Here is a 13,320-nt window from a genome sequence, read left to right as displayed (position 1 = left end):
AAAACATGTTCCGTTAAACGGCCAGCTTTGAGAATCAGATGACTTTTCTTTCCCATTGAGCTGCAGACGATGGACGCAGCATTCAGGCAGCTCTTGCAGATTTGCAGACCGTATATAAACAGGACGGCCCCGAGTCCCCAGGATGGGGGCTCTGGCCCCTTTGGTTTTACTGGCAGATAGTGCTTGATCAGAGCAGCAGTTTGCTGCCAGCCACAAGGAAATGCTGCACTGAGGGTGCTCGGATGGACGTACCCGGTGTTAGCAAAGATGGGTGTGCTGTAGGTACTGCCTACGGGTGCCCGTGGATGCACATGCCACCACCGGTGAAGTTTGTCCTTGCAGGGCTTATCCTAAGCCCTTCTGCCAGTGCATCCGAGACCAGGGAAGCTCCTTCCCCTCCGGGTCTGTCTTGTGGATTCTGCCGTAAGTAAGCAAATAATTTCTGGTGGTGGACAAGAATGGGGTGAAATGAAGGGGAAGTACTTGGCTGGTTTGGTAAAGCAGCCGTACCAGCGTTGCAGCGTGTTGCCCAAACAGTGATCAGACGTGACAGCAGCAGTCAGCCGGGGAGATCCCCAAATCCCATGAGGCATGTGCCCAAATGAACCAGCACTTGCAGTGTCTTGCGTAGGTTATCTGTTGGGACTGTGGCATCGGTTTCCATCCACTGTTTGTGCAAAGTCTCCTGGAAAGTGTGGTTTTGAAAAGAAATGGTGTCTGCTTTTATTCAGTGGAGAAATTGGCAACATGCGGCCCTGAAGGAGATAAAAATTGTGGTTTGTCTTTTGTTCAAGTCTATATTTCTAATGAAGAGTCTGCTTAGAAACATCACCAAATATGGATGGACACGGAACTATAGCGAATAGAGAAAAAGCAGTGAGATGCTGTCAGTTAATCTGCCATATCCATCTCTTATTCCAGAGTAATCAGTTACGAGTGCTGTCCTGGATATGAAAAAGTTCCTGGAGAAAAAGGCTGCCCAGCTGGTAAAAATACGTTTGACATTTTTTAGACTTCTTAAAATTATACAGCTGCCTAGTAAAGGGAAATGTTAGAAAATTGCTCAAAGTGGATTTGGTTTTTGCAATTTGTGCGCAATATTGCCATGAACAAGTCAAAAATGGACTCAGCGGAGCACCAGCTGAGTGCCAGATCAGCTCCAAAGCATGCAAAATGTTCCAGACAACTTAAAACCTTGGATATAATTAAACTTAATCAAGCATGGGAGGGCCATAGGGAACTACTTATTCCAACAAGTAATATAGCTGTATGGGAAATGCAATACAAAGGAATGATAGAGTAGCAGACAGCTCTGCCAATCTCTGCTCATTTTTATTTTGGCAAGCATGGGTTTAGCAAAACTGCATTTAGGAGAAAATACAGTTCAGCCCCTGGTGGGGGTTGGCAGGGAATTAACTGGGTTTATTGAAGAAAGACATGTTCTGCTTTTGCTTTCTCAACGCTTCCTTCCACAAAAGTTTGATGCCGCCCAGTTAGTCACGTGGGCTGGTGTGGATGGGTCAGTGGAGACCAAGACCAGCAGTGAGCTGCCAGCTCCGAGCACCGAAAGCCTGAGTACAAACAAGGATCGGGTGAAAGCAATGAATATCTTTGCTTGCCTCAATTCACATCCATATAAATCCAGAGTAACTCCATTTAAACGTGCAGAGATGCAGTAGATCCTGGATTACACTGCTGTAATTGAGGCTGGAGCTGTCAGGCTATGATTATTCATTATCTAATTAATAAACAGACACGAGCTCCTTGATGTGCTTCATTTCCCCAAGCGTTTTCACCAGCAGCTCTCCTTTAATTCAGCGCGGTGCAGGGAAGGATGAATGATGTTGTGTTGGGAACATAACCTTCTCTTCTTTCAGCGCTGCCGCTCTCCAACATCTATGAAACCCTGGGAGTTGTTGGGTCTGCCACCACGCAGCTCTACTCCGACCGGTCTAACCTAAGGCCAGAAATTGAAGGACCTGGAAGTTTTACAATTTTTGCCCCAAGTAATGAGGCCTGGGCGTCCTTGTCTGCTGTAAGATATCATTCCTCTTCTTTCTCCTCTTACTCTGGCTTTCTCTAGTGAAGATCCAGCTCTGCAGGGGTCTGGATCCAGCCCCATCTGGCAGAATAGACACAGTCCTGATATAGGAAGGACTATGAATTTCCAAGATGGGAATCACTGTACTGGTCCATCAGCTCCAGAGCTTTGTTTCTGAAACAGCCCAACACTAGAAAGATGTGGATGCTCTCCAGCAGGTGGATGTAGAAATCACCCAACACTAGAAAGATGTGGATGCTCTCCGGCAGGTGGATGTAGAAATCACCTCATTCAGTTTTCCCTGCCTCTTACCATTAGAGATTGCATTAAGACCTGCAGCAAGAGACTTTCCACCCCTTTCGGTTTTTCTTCTTGACCCTTACTTTACCACTCTGGTTGTTCTTAATAATTTGTACAAGTAGCCAGTCCCAACCGGAGCCTCCGTAAACCTGCAGCCTTCCTGCATCAGTGTGTTCCTATGCCCAATTACATATAAATTTCCTTTACATTGGTTTTGATTTTCTCACTCTGTGTCTTGTGAAATTTCCACTCCTGAAATCGTCACTGCTGTCCTGCTGGTGCTCCCATCCTAGTGGAGGATCTCTGTGAACAGGGGAGAGTCCCGACTATATGACCCCTATCCAGTTACACCCCACGTTTAAATCACTTGTCCATAAATATGTAAGAACAACTATTGGGGCAGGGAGGGGGCATCTTTTTGGCTATCCCCACTACCAAGCCTCTACCTTAAATGTGCACCAGCAGAGCCCCTTGCAGGGATGATGCTGTTGGGGAAAGTCTCCTGGTGTGTTTGTCCTTGGCCCTGAGCGATGCCTTTTGTTGCCTTACTGCTCATTTCGATGCAGTGATCCCACACTGGAGCTTGCTGCCATCATCCCTTCACCTGCCAAGGACGGGGGGGTGCCAGAGCTGCTAGCTGCTGTTGTAAGGCAAAAGATAAAGATTTACGAAAGTCAGAGCTCTTAACTGGCACAGATGGCTTAAGGCTGAATACATCACTTAATGTACACACGCACCCACACCCCCCTTGGAAGCACCCTGGATGCAGCCAGACCTCCTGGCTCTCTCTAACAACTGGCTTAATGGCACTCAGCACTGAAAAATGAATTTTTCCGATTTTCAGGAAACTTTGGATTCCTTAGTCAGTAACGTCAACATTGAGCTGCTCAACGCCCTCCGCTACCACATGGTGAACAAACGGGTCCTCACGGACGATCTGAAACACGGGACCACACTTAACTCAATGTACCAGGACCTGCCTATCCAGATTCATCACTATCCCAATGGGGTAAGACATTTGCATTAAACCTACCCACAGTGGGCTTGCTTTTCTGCTGCCTTGCACCTCCAACACTGTCCTCGGACCTCCTGGACTCTGTAATGCTTAGGTTGACAACTGTTGATTTAGGATACCTATTTAGAAGGAGCTTGAAAAGAGTATTTATAAGCAGATAAGTTTCATCGATGCTATTGCAAGGAAGTTGACCACATTGCTGTATAACAGTATGCTTGCCTAAGTATGGTTCTTGCATATTTTCTTAGTCTTGATGATTCAGGGTAGACAAAACCACTGATTTATTTTCAAAGCTCTTTAAACATGAAATGTTTCAAACATTCTTGATAGAGAATTCTCATTCTTTATGTGTTTTTTTCGGAAACCACATTTCTGCTCCTGCTGATTCAATATTATAGCGCTCGCTGCATTTGAAATAGAAAAACAGCAGAGGCTGCTTTACCTTCTTGGTTTAGTGCACATAACGCCTCGTGGCTCTTTCCCTCTGCAGATTGTGACTGTGAACTGTGCCAGGCTGTTGAAAGCTGACCACCATGCCACCAACGGAGTGGTTCATGTCATCGACAAAGTCATCGCTACCACTACAAACAGTATTCAGCAGATCATTGAGACCGAGGAAAGCCTGGAAACTCTTCGGGTGAGTCCACCCCACATGTGCTCCAGGGATCCTTAAAGATGGTCAGTCATCCCACTCCCAGTGAATTGTCATGAAGAGCTTGCCAGCGCGTAGGTGCTGTGACTCTAAAGCTGCTGATAAAATCCTTGTACCAATATAGCTTATTTTGCTTTAGGAAGAGAAGCGTTTGATATCAGCGCAAGTAGGGTTTTATAAGAATAATTGTCACCCTGCTATTGCTGTCAGTAAGGAGATGTAGACTGAGTCTGTCTCCTCACTCTTCTATGGGAGTCTTAGCCTTAGGAGATATTAACTGTTCAGATTTGATGAGTACCAATTTATTTGCCTTGGTATTTGCCAAGTTAAGGACTAACTAAAAAAGCACAGGGGTTTTGCAGTTAGCCAGCTCTGGGTTCTGATCTGAATTATTCACTGGAACTGCTGTTACCCTTTCCAGGCACATCAGGGTATTCGAAATAGCTCTCAGTCTTGCCAAAAAAGGGCTCTTGTACTCAAATTTCTGGAGCGCATGGGGCCAGGTCAAATTTATAAAGGGACCAAAGTGCTGAAAGAAGCTATTCAGGACTTTTTGGAAGTCCTCTGAAATTATAAAAGCCTTAATAAGTCTGGTCCTTAGTGTGTGCCTGGACAAAGTTGCTGACCTTTGTATTCTGGCTGAATGTGTTTTACCCTCTCTCGCTCATTTCTCTGAAGGCTGCTGTGGCTGCTTCTGACCTCAACAGCTTGCTGGAAAGCGAAGGCCAGTACACGCTCTTGGCTCCAACCAACGAAGCCTTTGAGAAGATCCCACGAGAAACACTGAACAGGATCCTGGGGGACCCAGAAGCCCTGAGGGGTAAGTGCTTGTTTACTGAGCCCATTGAGGGACTGAAGAATATTTTTCAGTTCTTCTGAATTCCTTCTCAAGGACATCTGAATGGCTCCTTGATACGCTCTGGCAACAGCTGCAGTAAACACATTTGACAGACTCCAGCTTTTTAAACTGGCAGCCTGGACTTCTTTGGATGTAGATATGGTAGACGTGTTAGACATGGCAGAAAGAGTGGTATCCAGATATGGGGGAGGGAGCTGAAGCAGTCCCTTTTCCAGTTTTCCTTTAGCACTCCCGCATATGGTGGTGATTCCTATCAATCCAGCAAGATGCAAGAAGACTAGTATTTAATCAATGTAACTTCCCCTGACAAATGAGTCAAATAACCACACGAAACCTTCTGAAGTTGACAAAGGTGTATAAAAATTACTTTTTAGGCACTTCATTTCACAGGCTACTGAATTAAAATCAGCACAATTTAAAATGACTGTGCATCTTTTGGAGTGGAGCCCCATACGGTACCGTACAGGAGACCCTTGCCATTGAACAGGATCCCTCAAAGCTGCAATAATTTCATAGTCGATTTCTGCAGCTCACTAAGACACTTGCTTCTCTTACAGACCTGCTGAACCATCACATCCTGAAGTCAGCCATGTGTGCTGAGGCCATCATCGCTGGCCTGACGATGGAGACTCTGGAAGGAACCACCTTGGACGTGGGCTGCAGTGGGGAAGAGCTGACCCTCAATGGGAAGCCCATCATTGCCAACAAGGATGTCCTGGCAACCAACGGCGTCGTACATTTTGTTAATGAGCTGCTGATCCCAGACTCAGGTACTGGTGCCTCTCTGAGTCTTTCTTTCTGTTGCCTTTCTTTTGTCTATTTTGCCAAGGACATACTGGATTTAGAGGGTGTAGATATTTTGTAGTGATGGGTGGATTGCCTTTAACGCAAGGTTACTATGCGTTGCTTTTGTTTTCAGCTAAGACCCTGTTTGAGTTGGCACAAGAATCTGAAGTTTCCAAGTCTATGGACGTTTTCAGACAAGCTGGTCTCAGTTCTCATCTAACTGGCAGTGAGCGAGTGACCCTCCTTGCCCCAGTGAATGATGTGTTCAAAGGTAAACTGGGGAGTAAATCCCTTTCTTCCATTAGTTTGGGCCACAGATCTGCTTCAGTCTTCAGCCACGTTGCAGTGCAAAAGCATGCAAACCCTCTCTCAAATGCCTCAGCTATAGGCAGTGGCATCTAGCTTTAAAATTAAGACCTGGTGCAGATAATGCTCCGTATTTGCCCTTTTTTAGTGTCTCAGTGGTCATTTTAAGTGCATCACTCATTCTTTCCATACTTTTTGCTGCAGATGGACTCCCCATTGTTGACAGCAACATGAAGAACTTGCTTCTGAACCACATTGTTAGAGACCAGCTCTCCTCTAAATATCTTTACCATGGACAGAAACTACAGACTCTGGGTGACAAGGAACTGAGAGTTTTTGTGTACCGCAATGTAAGTTCCTGCAGTGCGCAGTGCTGTATATGGTCGAATGACGCTTGATGTCTGTAATGTTATGGCTATCATGTAAAAAGTGTAACTGAGCATTGTGGAAAGTATAAAAATCTCTTTCGAAGCGTATGTTAATAATGTCTTTTTTTTTTCTGCAATTTTGTTTGCAGAACCTTTGCATTGAAAATGCCTGCATTGCTGCCCATGACAAGAGAGGAAGGTTTGGGACCCTGTTCAGTGTGGACAAAATGTTGACTCCACCATCTGGCTCAGTGATGGATGTTCTCAAGGCAGACCATCGCTTCAGGTGACCTTTCTGCTCTTCCTAAGTGCTAGTTAGGAGCAGAAGAGCTGCCAAAGCAGCTTCTATTTATTATGGGCCGTAGTCATGACGATATATATTGTTTTTTTTAACATAGAAAGAGCATCCAAAACCATGGTCTCATCCCTAAATTATAGGGAGTGAGACTTCAAATAACCCTTCAATGAATTGTGAGCCAAGAGGGTGTGGTCCCCCTTAGTACAGTAAGAAGCTGGCTCCGAAGCCATCTCTGCCCATCAGAGCCACTGTGGACAGGCCTCTCGGTCTCCTCACTACCATTTGGTCCCCCAGGAGTCAGCATTCCCAGGTTGCTTTGCCATTTCTCAGATGTTCTGGTTGGACCTCACAGGCTCACTTCCTACCTCATCAACTTTTTGGTTAATCGATTTGCTGGACCCCAGCAGGATTTTGCAATTGTAACTTCACAGCTCTTTTTTTGAACACAACATGCAATTGCTCAAAGACGAACAAAAGTAGCTTATAGTGAAGCATTTTATGTATGTTTGTCTTGCAGTACATTGGTGGCTGCAATCCAGTCTGCAGGTCTAACGGAAAACTTGAACAGGCCAGGTACCTTCACAGTGTTTGCCCCAACAAATGAAGCTTTCCGAGCCATGCCCCAAGGGGAACTGAACAAACTAATGGGTGAGCATTTTTAGAGCATTTAGATGAACAGCTGCTGTGTGTTATTGGCATGATACAGGGAGGAATGGCTAAGTTTCTCTGCCGTATCTCATTCTTTGACCCTGTCTGTTGGAAGCATGGGCTTCCTACACAACTGATTTGGATAAGCCCTATCCAGCAGAAAGCTGAGGATGCACGGAGTGGCACTGAACTCTCACACAAAGCATGGGCATGGGTTTATACTTTCCTGGTGCTTGGAAGACATGTTTGTAGTGTGTGCTACAAACTTACTATGACTATAATTTGGCTGTGCTGGCTGGTGTAAGCAAGGTAACTCTGAGGTGTTTCTAGAGGAACTGATGAGGTCTCTGCCTGTCTTAAGGATGAAAGAAGTGAGAATGTGGCTGTCAACCACAAAGGATCAGGGTGTCTAAGGTAAGTTTTGCAAATAGAAAACATGGTCCACATTCAGCCTCAAGTTACACTGTATGAAATTTAAGTAGTAAAAGGATGGAGCTGTTGCTCCATCTATGTGTACATGGACAAAGCATGAAGTCCAGTCTGATCCTGAGAAGACAACAAATATTCCAGTCTAGCACAGACGAAGACCAATATCCTGAAAAGCACAGGCGTGCAGGCTGGGTGTGGAAAAAAGCATGGGAATGTTTAATAACGCTTTTCTGGATAAGCAGCACGATCTTTTATTTTGTTCATGTTGAAAACCGGCTGTGGTTGGAAACAACGTCAGGTATTTGAGTGTAATGTCTTCTCGTCATTAAAGCCCAACCAAACATTGACATCATCATTTGGGAAGCATCTGCCCATGGTAGCTGGTTATCCTTTTAAGTGCAGGGATGAGGAACTGGTAATCTCAGACTGCACATCCAGTCTAATGCTTACTTAGTATATAAATACTTCAGAACTGTTTTGCAGCTATTGTAAACGGCTGCAGGAATGAAGTGTCCCAGATGCGGACACTTCAGATGTTCTTCTTTCTTCACGCAAATATTTAGCTTACACTCCTGATGAAGAAGTGAATCATGCTGGAGAGGACGTGCAGTGTGAACTGTGGCCACCCTAGAAAAACTGTAACGGGAAAAAAGCTCACAGTGTATTCAGATACGAGTATTAAAAGAAAATTCCCCCTTGCTGAAGGAGCTGCTCTGGTTTTGTAAATGGAGGCCATCTTTTGCACTAGCTGTTCCCCATTGCCTGTCTGTGAGTTTTATCAGTGCCACTGCATCCCCTAAAGGAGAAGATGGAGGAGGGCTGCTGGCCCATGCTGTGCACATCACTGCCTCTTCTGGAAAATAGATGGTGAGGGGGAAGCATCTTATCTTCCTAAGGTCCGTTTCAAAGCACGGGTAGATGAGTAGAGACTCAGTGGGTTGGGCATCAGGCCAGCAATCTGCGAGCCATTAGTGACCTTTCTCCTGCACTTTTCCCCTTGCTACCCAGGAATCCTGCAGTTTCAGCCATGAAGGTTATTGCCAAGTGACACTGGCGTTGGCGAAAGTATTGACATTTGCAAATACCCGAGTGCTCTATCTGCTTCCTTATTTTCCTTATTTCACAGAGGTCTCTTTTTTTTTTTTTTTTTTTTTTTTTTTTTTTTTTTTTTCCCCTAGACTTCCTTGGGAAGTGAAAGCAGCAACAGAAGCAGGTTCATGCTGTGCACAGTGAGAGAATGAGGGACTGAAAAAACAAGAGATAGGGGTTTCATGTATAGGGCAGGATTGGTACGTAGCAAGGTGGGACATTGGGAGAGTGTCCTTCTGGACTCGCTGGGATCCTGACCTGTCCAGGCAGGAATGGCCTCAATGTCCTAACCAGCTCCATCCAAGGTCCTTCTGCCCAGTCTTTTCAATTTTACATTTTTTCCTTGCGCTTTCAGGAAATTATGGTATTTTCCATGTAATGTCATTCCACCACATGAAGTACAGGAAGCAAGTGCTGATGCTGTTTTGCAAATGTAGATGTTTTCTTCCCCCAGGTAACGCCAAGGAGCTTGCCAACATCCTCAAGTTCCACGTGGCTGATGAGATCCTGGTGAGTGGCGCAGTCGGTGCCCTCGTGAGGCTGAAGTCCATGCAGGGAGATAAACTGGAAGTCAGCATGGTGAGTCACCTTGGATGGGGTTTTGCGGGGGTTTCAGCAGGGCTGTGGCCTGTGTTTAGCCGTCTATGTTGAGGACCAAAGTATGTCTGTGTGCATTTGGATGGTGTGGGAACCTCTTCTAAATGTGTGCACAGTCCCACCAAACAGTGTTTTCTGGGCTGTAGCGGAGGGACTGTTGCCACGTGTTCAATTCAACAAGCTGGCAGTCTTGAAATGTGGTTTTCTTCAGCTTTCTCCCCAGAAGACCAATTGTAAATGATTTCCAGGAGCTGTTATAAATTTAACCCTGAGTCATGGGGGAAAAAGCATAAATAAATTAAATTAATAGCTTGTTCAGCTAATACATTTTTAGTGTAACGAAAATGATCTCTGCATGGGCTCCCTTAACGCAGCAAGATTTATTTAGAATCATAGAATCACAGAATGGTTTGGGTGGAAGAGACCTTAAAATGTCTTCTTGTCCCCCCCCCCCCTGCCACGGGCAGGGACACCTTCCACTAGACCAGGTTGCTCAAAGCCCTGTCCAACCTGGCCTTGAACGCTTCCAGGGATGGGGCATCCACAACTTCTCTGGGCAACCTGTTCCAGTGCCTCACCACCCTCAGAGTGAAGAATTTCTTCCTTGTATCTAACCTAAATCTCCCCTCTTTCAGTTTAAAGCCATTACCCCTTGTCCTATCACTACAGGCCCTTGTAAAAAGTCCCTCTCCAGCTTTCTTGTAGGCCCCTTCAGGTACTGGAAGGCTGCTATAAGGTCTCCCTGGAGCCTTCTCTTCTCCTGGCTGAACAACCACCGCTCTCTCAACCTGTCTTCCTAGGAGAGTGGCCCCAGCCCTCTGGTCATCTTCGTGGCCTTCCTCTGGACCCGCTCCAACAGGTCCATGTTCTTCTTAGTTTGGGGACCCCGGAGCTGAACGCAGTAGATGTATAATTTAGATGTATAATTTAATGTCACCAATTCTGCACTACATTAGGAGAATGTAGGATCCTCTATTGAGGAAAAAAATATATTTCAGAAAATAAATAACCACGACCCACTCTGTGCATAAGGAAGAAAATGCAGGACAAAAATGGAAAGGCCAGTGTTTCCAAGTGCATTGAGTTGGCCAACTTGCATGCTAGACTATTCTCACGTCCAGTCCTGATCTGCCCTCTCCCGATGCCACCTCCGCAGCCATCCCTCTTGGCGCGAGCAGCAGTGCCCGCTGCCACCAGGGAGCCGGTGGATGTGTTCTGCTGCCGCGAGACAGCATTCCCAGCCAGCGCACCGAGAAAGTCCGTGCTCCAAAGCCTGCCAGCCACTCCAGGACAAACTGCTCAGGCGATAATTTGTTTTTATATTCTCCTTAATTGGCAAGAGGAATGAAAACGCCTGCAGCCATCCAGTAAATGAACGAATGCAAAGTGAGGGCTTTTTTAATAAAATTGGAAACCACTGATGACAAAAGTTTCTCATTTTCTACTTTTTAAATTTTTTTTCTTTTCCTGAACAGAAAAACAACGTAATACATATCAACAAGGAACCTGTTGCTGAAAGTGATATCATGGCCACGAATGGTGTGGTTTATGCCGTGAACTCTGTCTTACAGCCTCAGGGTAGGTCCATGGTTAGAAATATCTAGAGCCACACCATTACAGCAGAGCTGCTTTGGGAGGGAGAGGTGACACATGGCAATTGCTTCAGTTTACTGTGGAGGATTGGTCTGTTACGGGATTTTCAACACATCCTCCAAAGCACTGGAAGGAAGCAGCCTGTGTGCTTTGAAGAGTATTTCAATGCTATCTATGTCCCACCCTTAGCTTCAAGGCCGCAAGAAAGAGGTGACGAGCCTGCAGATCCCGCATTAGAAATCTTCAAACAGGCATCGGCGTTATCCAAGGTAAAAGACAAAAAATCTCTCACTGTAGAACTACTGAAATTACATTTTGGTAATAATTATTAGAAGATAATGTCACATTCAGGCTTTGACTTTCAAAGAGAGTGAGCGTATGTGTTTCATGGAATGACCAATCCTCTCTTCTTGCATGATTTAATTATATAAGAAATAATACATTTTGCAACGTGAAGCCTACAGTTTGCAGCACACTGTGAATGTAACCTTGGCATGGTACTATATATGTCAGCTTCCAATAATGAAGAGTCATTCATCCATCATTTTTGGAGAGTAGGGATAAATATATTGACATGCAAACTGTTCTTATAGCTGTCGGAGACTTGTTGTATTTATGCAAACCTTGTATTTTCTTTCCATGCAGGTTTCTCAGAGGAATCCTCGACTAGGTAAAAGAACTTCTCTAGCTTGTTGCTAATTTCCATCGCACGTCCCTGTCCCTTAAAGAGAGGTTTATTCTGTTGCCTTGCTCCAAGCAAGGTGTAGCATAACCGGAGGAGAGGGGGCAGGGAGATGCTGTGTGTCCCACCCAACTCAGTCTTCTCCTTGCAGCACCCGTCTACTCCCGGTTACTAGCGAGGATGAAGGAGAACTCGGGTGGATTCTGAGCCACGTCGTGAGCAACCGCAGTCAGCGCTTCCATCCCATCCGCTCTGGCTGACAGCTAAAGAGAAGGACAGAATTGTTTTTTAAAAACCAAATATCACCCTTAAATTTATTTTTGTTTCCAATGAAATGGATAGGAAAAATGAAAAGCCATATATATATGTATATATTTTAAGACCATTTTTATTCGGTTTTGACCTTAAAGTTCCCACACTGAGAATAGGGTGGGGTTTTTTGGGTGGGGCTTGTTTGTTTTTTTACGAAGTAGTCACTAATTTGCAACTTTTGGGCTTGATACCTACGTCCAAGGGCAGGTGCTTAATTCCGCCCTGGTTCAGGAGCTCAGAGATGCTTAGAGCTCACCTTGGTGCTGTCTCTCTGGGGGAAGAGCGAAAGGGGCTGAATGAAAGCCTCTTCTCCAAGCTCCCAGTGGTACCTACTGGCACTGCAAATGCCAGGCTACCAAAGCGGGAAGCCAGTTATGATCTCACTGAAAACCCCCTCCAAACCGGTGCCAGAATTGGGAAATTTTGGCCAGAATGACGTGGCAGGAATTGTGTATGTTCGGCTTCCTGAGCAAATACATCACCCAGGGCCACTGTATGGCTGGGCGAACAGCGATTGCTCCGGAGGAAGTAAATTTGTTGAATTCATTAACCCTTACCCAAGCAATTGTTTTTCCTGTTTTGTTTTGTTATTTTTTTTTAATCAAGCATGTGTTTCCTTCATCCCCTGTGTTTTAAAAGTCTTCCGTGAAATTCTGAATTGAAGGCTTTTAACAAAAGCCTCTCTATTGACATTGAGGAAACTGCATAATTATAAGCTATGGTTTGAACTGTTCTCTTTTTTTTTTTTTTTATTGGGTTTTGTTTATGCCTATGGGTTTTAACTGTGCTGCGTTTTGTTCACGAGATTGAAATGAGAGTTCTCCCTGGCAGAAGCCTTCCAGTAAATGCTTCGTTTTTAATAATGGTTGGGTTTTTTAATAAAAATTAAAAATAAAATCAAAAATATAAATATGACAAGCGATGATAATGCTTGTTTGGTTTTTTGTTTGTTTTGAATTGCCTGATGGCACAGTTTGACCACCTGAGCACGGGGAAGGAGTGGGGTCAGATTTGGTCGGATCAGTATTTACAAATCTAATAGTTACTAGAGTGGAATGGCAAAGCATTTCTCCTCTCTGATCCTGGCCTGTTATCATTTTTCGGTGGTACTTTCACAAGCAGTCGCTGTCACGCACTTCAAGGAGCACAGGGCAGCCGCGCGCATCCCTCCCCCTGGATGCTCAGCCACCTTCGCCGGCAGCTGGGGCTCAGCACTGCATGCCATGATGCCAACAGCACTGATTCACCCCATCAGGGCTTTATATTCGCTCCCCAGCCAGTTATTACCTTGGTGAAACCCAGGATTACGAGGCAAAAAAAAAGAAAAAGGGTGTCAAGTGCAGAA

General features: G+C 45.2%; 1 protein-coding gene across 1 annotated transcript in view; it reads left to right on the top strand.

Moving 5' to 3' along the window:
- TGFBI (transforming growth factor beta induced) overlaps positions 1–12,866 on the top strand; it is a 19,171-nt gene extending 6,305 nt beyond the window's left edge. Inside the window, exons 2-16 of the mRNA XM_009286069.2 lie at positions 922–986; positions 1,878–2,035; positions 3,186–3,350; positions 3,847–3,993; positions 4,687–4,828; positions 5,425–5,637; positions 5,787–5,924; positions 6,164–6,309; positions 6,477–6,613; positions 7,143–7,273; positions 9,246–9,370; positions 10,864–10,966; positions 11,171–11,250; positions 11,627–11,651; positions 11,815–12,866. Of these exons, the coding sequence (XP_009284344.1) occupies positions 922–986; positions 1,878–2,035; positions 3,186–3,350; positions 3,847–3,993; positions 4,687–4,828; positions 5,425–5,637; positions 5,787–5,924; positions 6,164–6,309; positions 6,477–6,613; positions 7,143–7,273; positions 9,246–9,370; positions 10,864–10,966; positions 11,171–11,250; positions 11,627–11,651; positions 11,815–11,870 (1,831 nt within the window). The 3' untranslated portion in view covers positions 11,871–12,866. The remainder of the gene's footprint in view (positions 1–921; positions 987–1,877; positions 2,036–3,185; positions 3,351–3,846; positions 3,994–4,686; positions 4,829–5,424; positions 5,638–5,786; positions 5,925–6,163; positions 6,310–6,476; positions 6,614–7,142; positions 7,274–9,245; positions 9,371–10,863; positions 10,967–11,170; positions 11,251–11,626; positions 11,652–11,814) is intronic.
- The last annotated feature ends 454 nt before the right edge of the window (positions 12,867–13,320 follow it).

The sequence above is a fragment of the Aptenodytes forsteri genome, unplaced genomic scaffold (assembly GCF_000699145.1).
Source record: "Aptenodytes forsteri isolate BGI_AS27 unplaced genomic scaffold, ASM69914v1 Scaffold54, whole genome shotgun sequence".
NCBI classification, from domain to species: Eukaryota; Metazoa; Chordata; class Aves; order Sphenisciformes; family Spheniscidae; genus Aptenodytes; species Aptenodytes forsteri.
The sequence above is the reverse complement of the archived record's forward strand: the minus strand, read 5'-3'. Positions and strand labels throughout refer to the sequence as shown.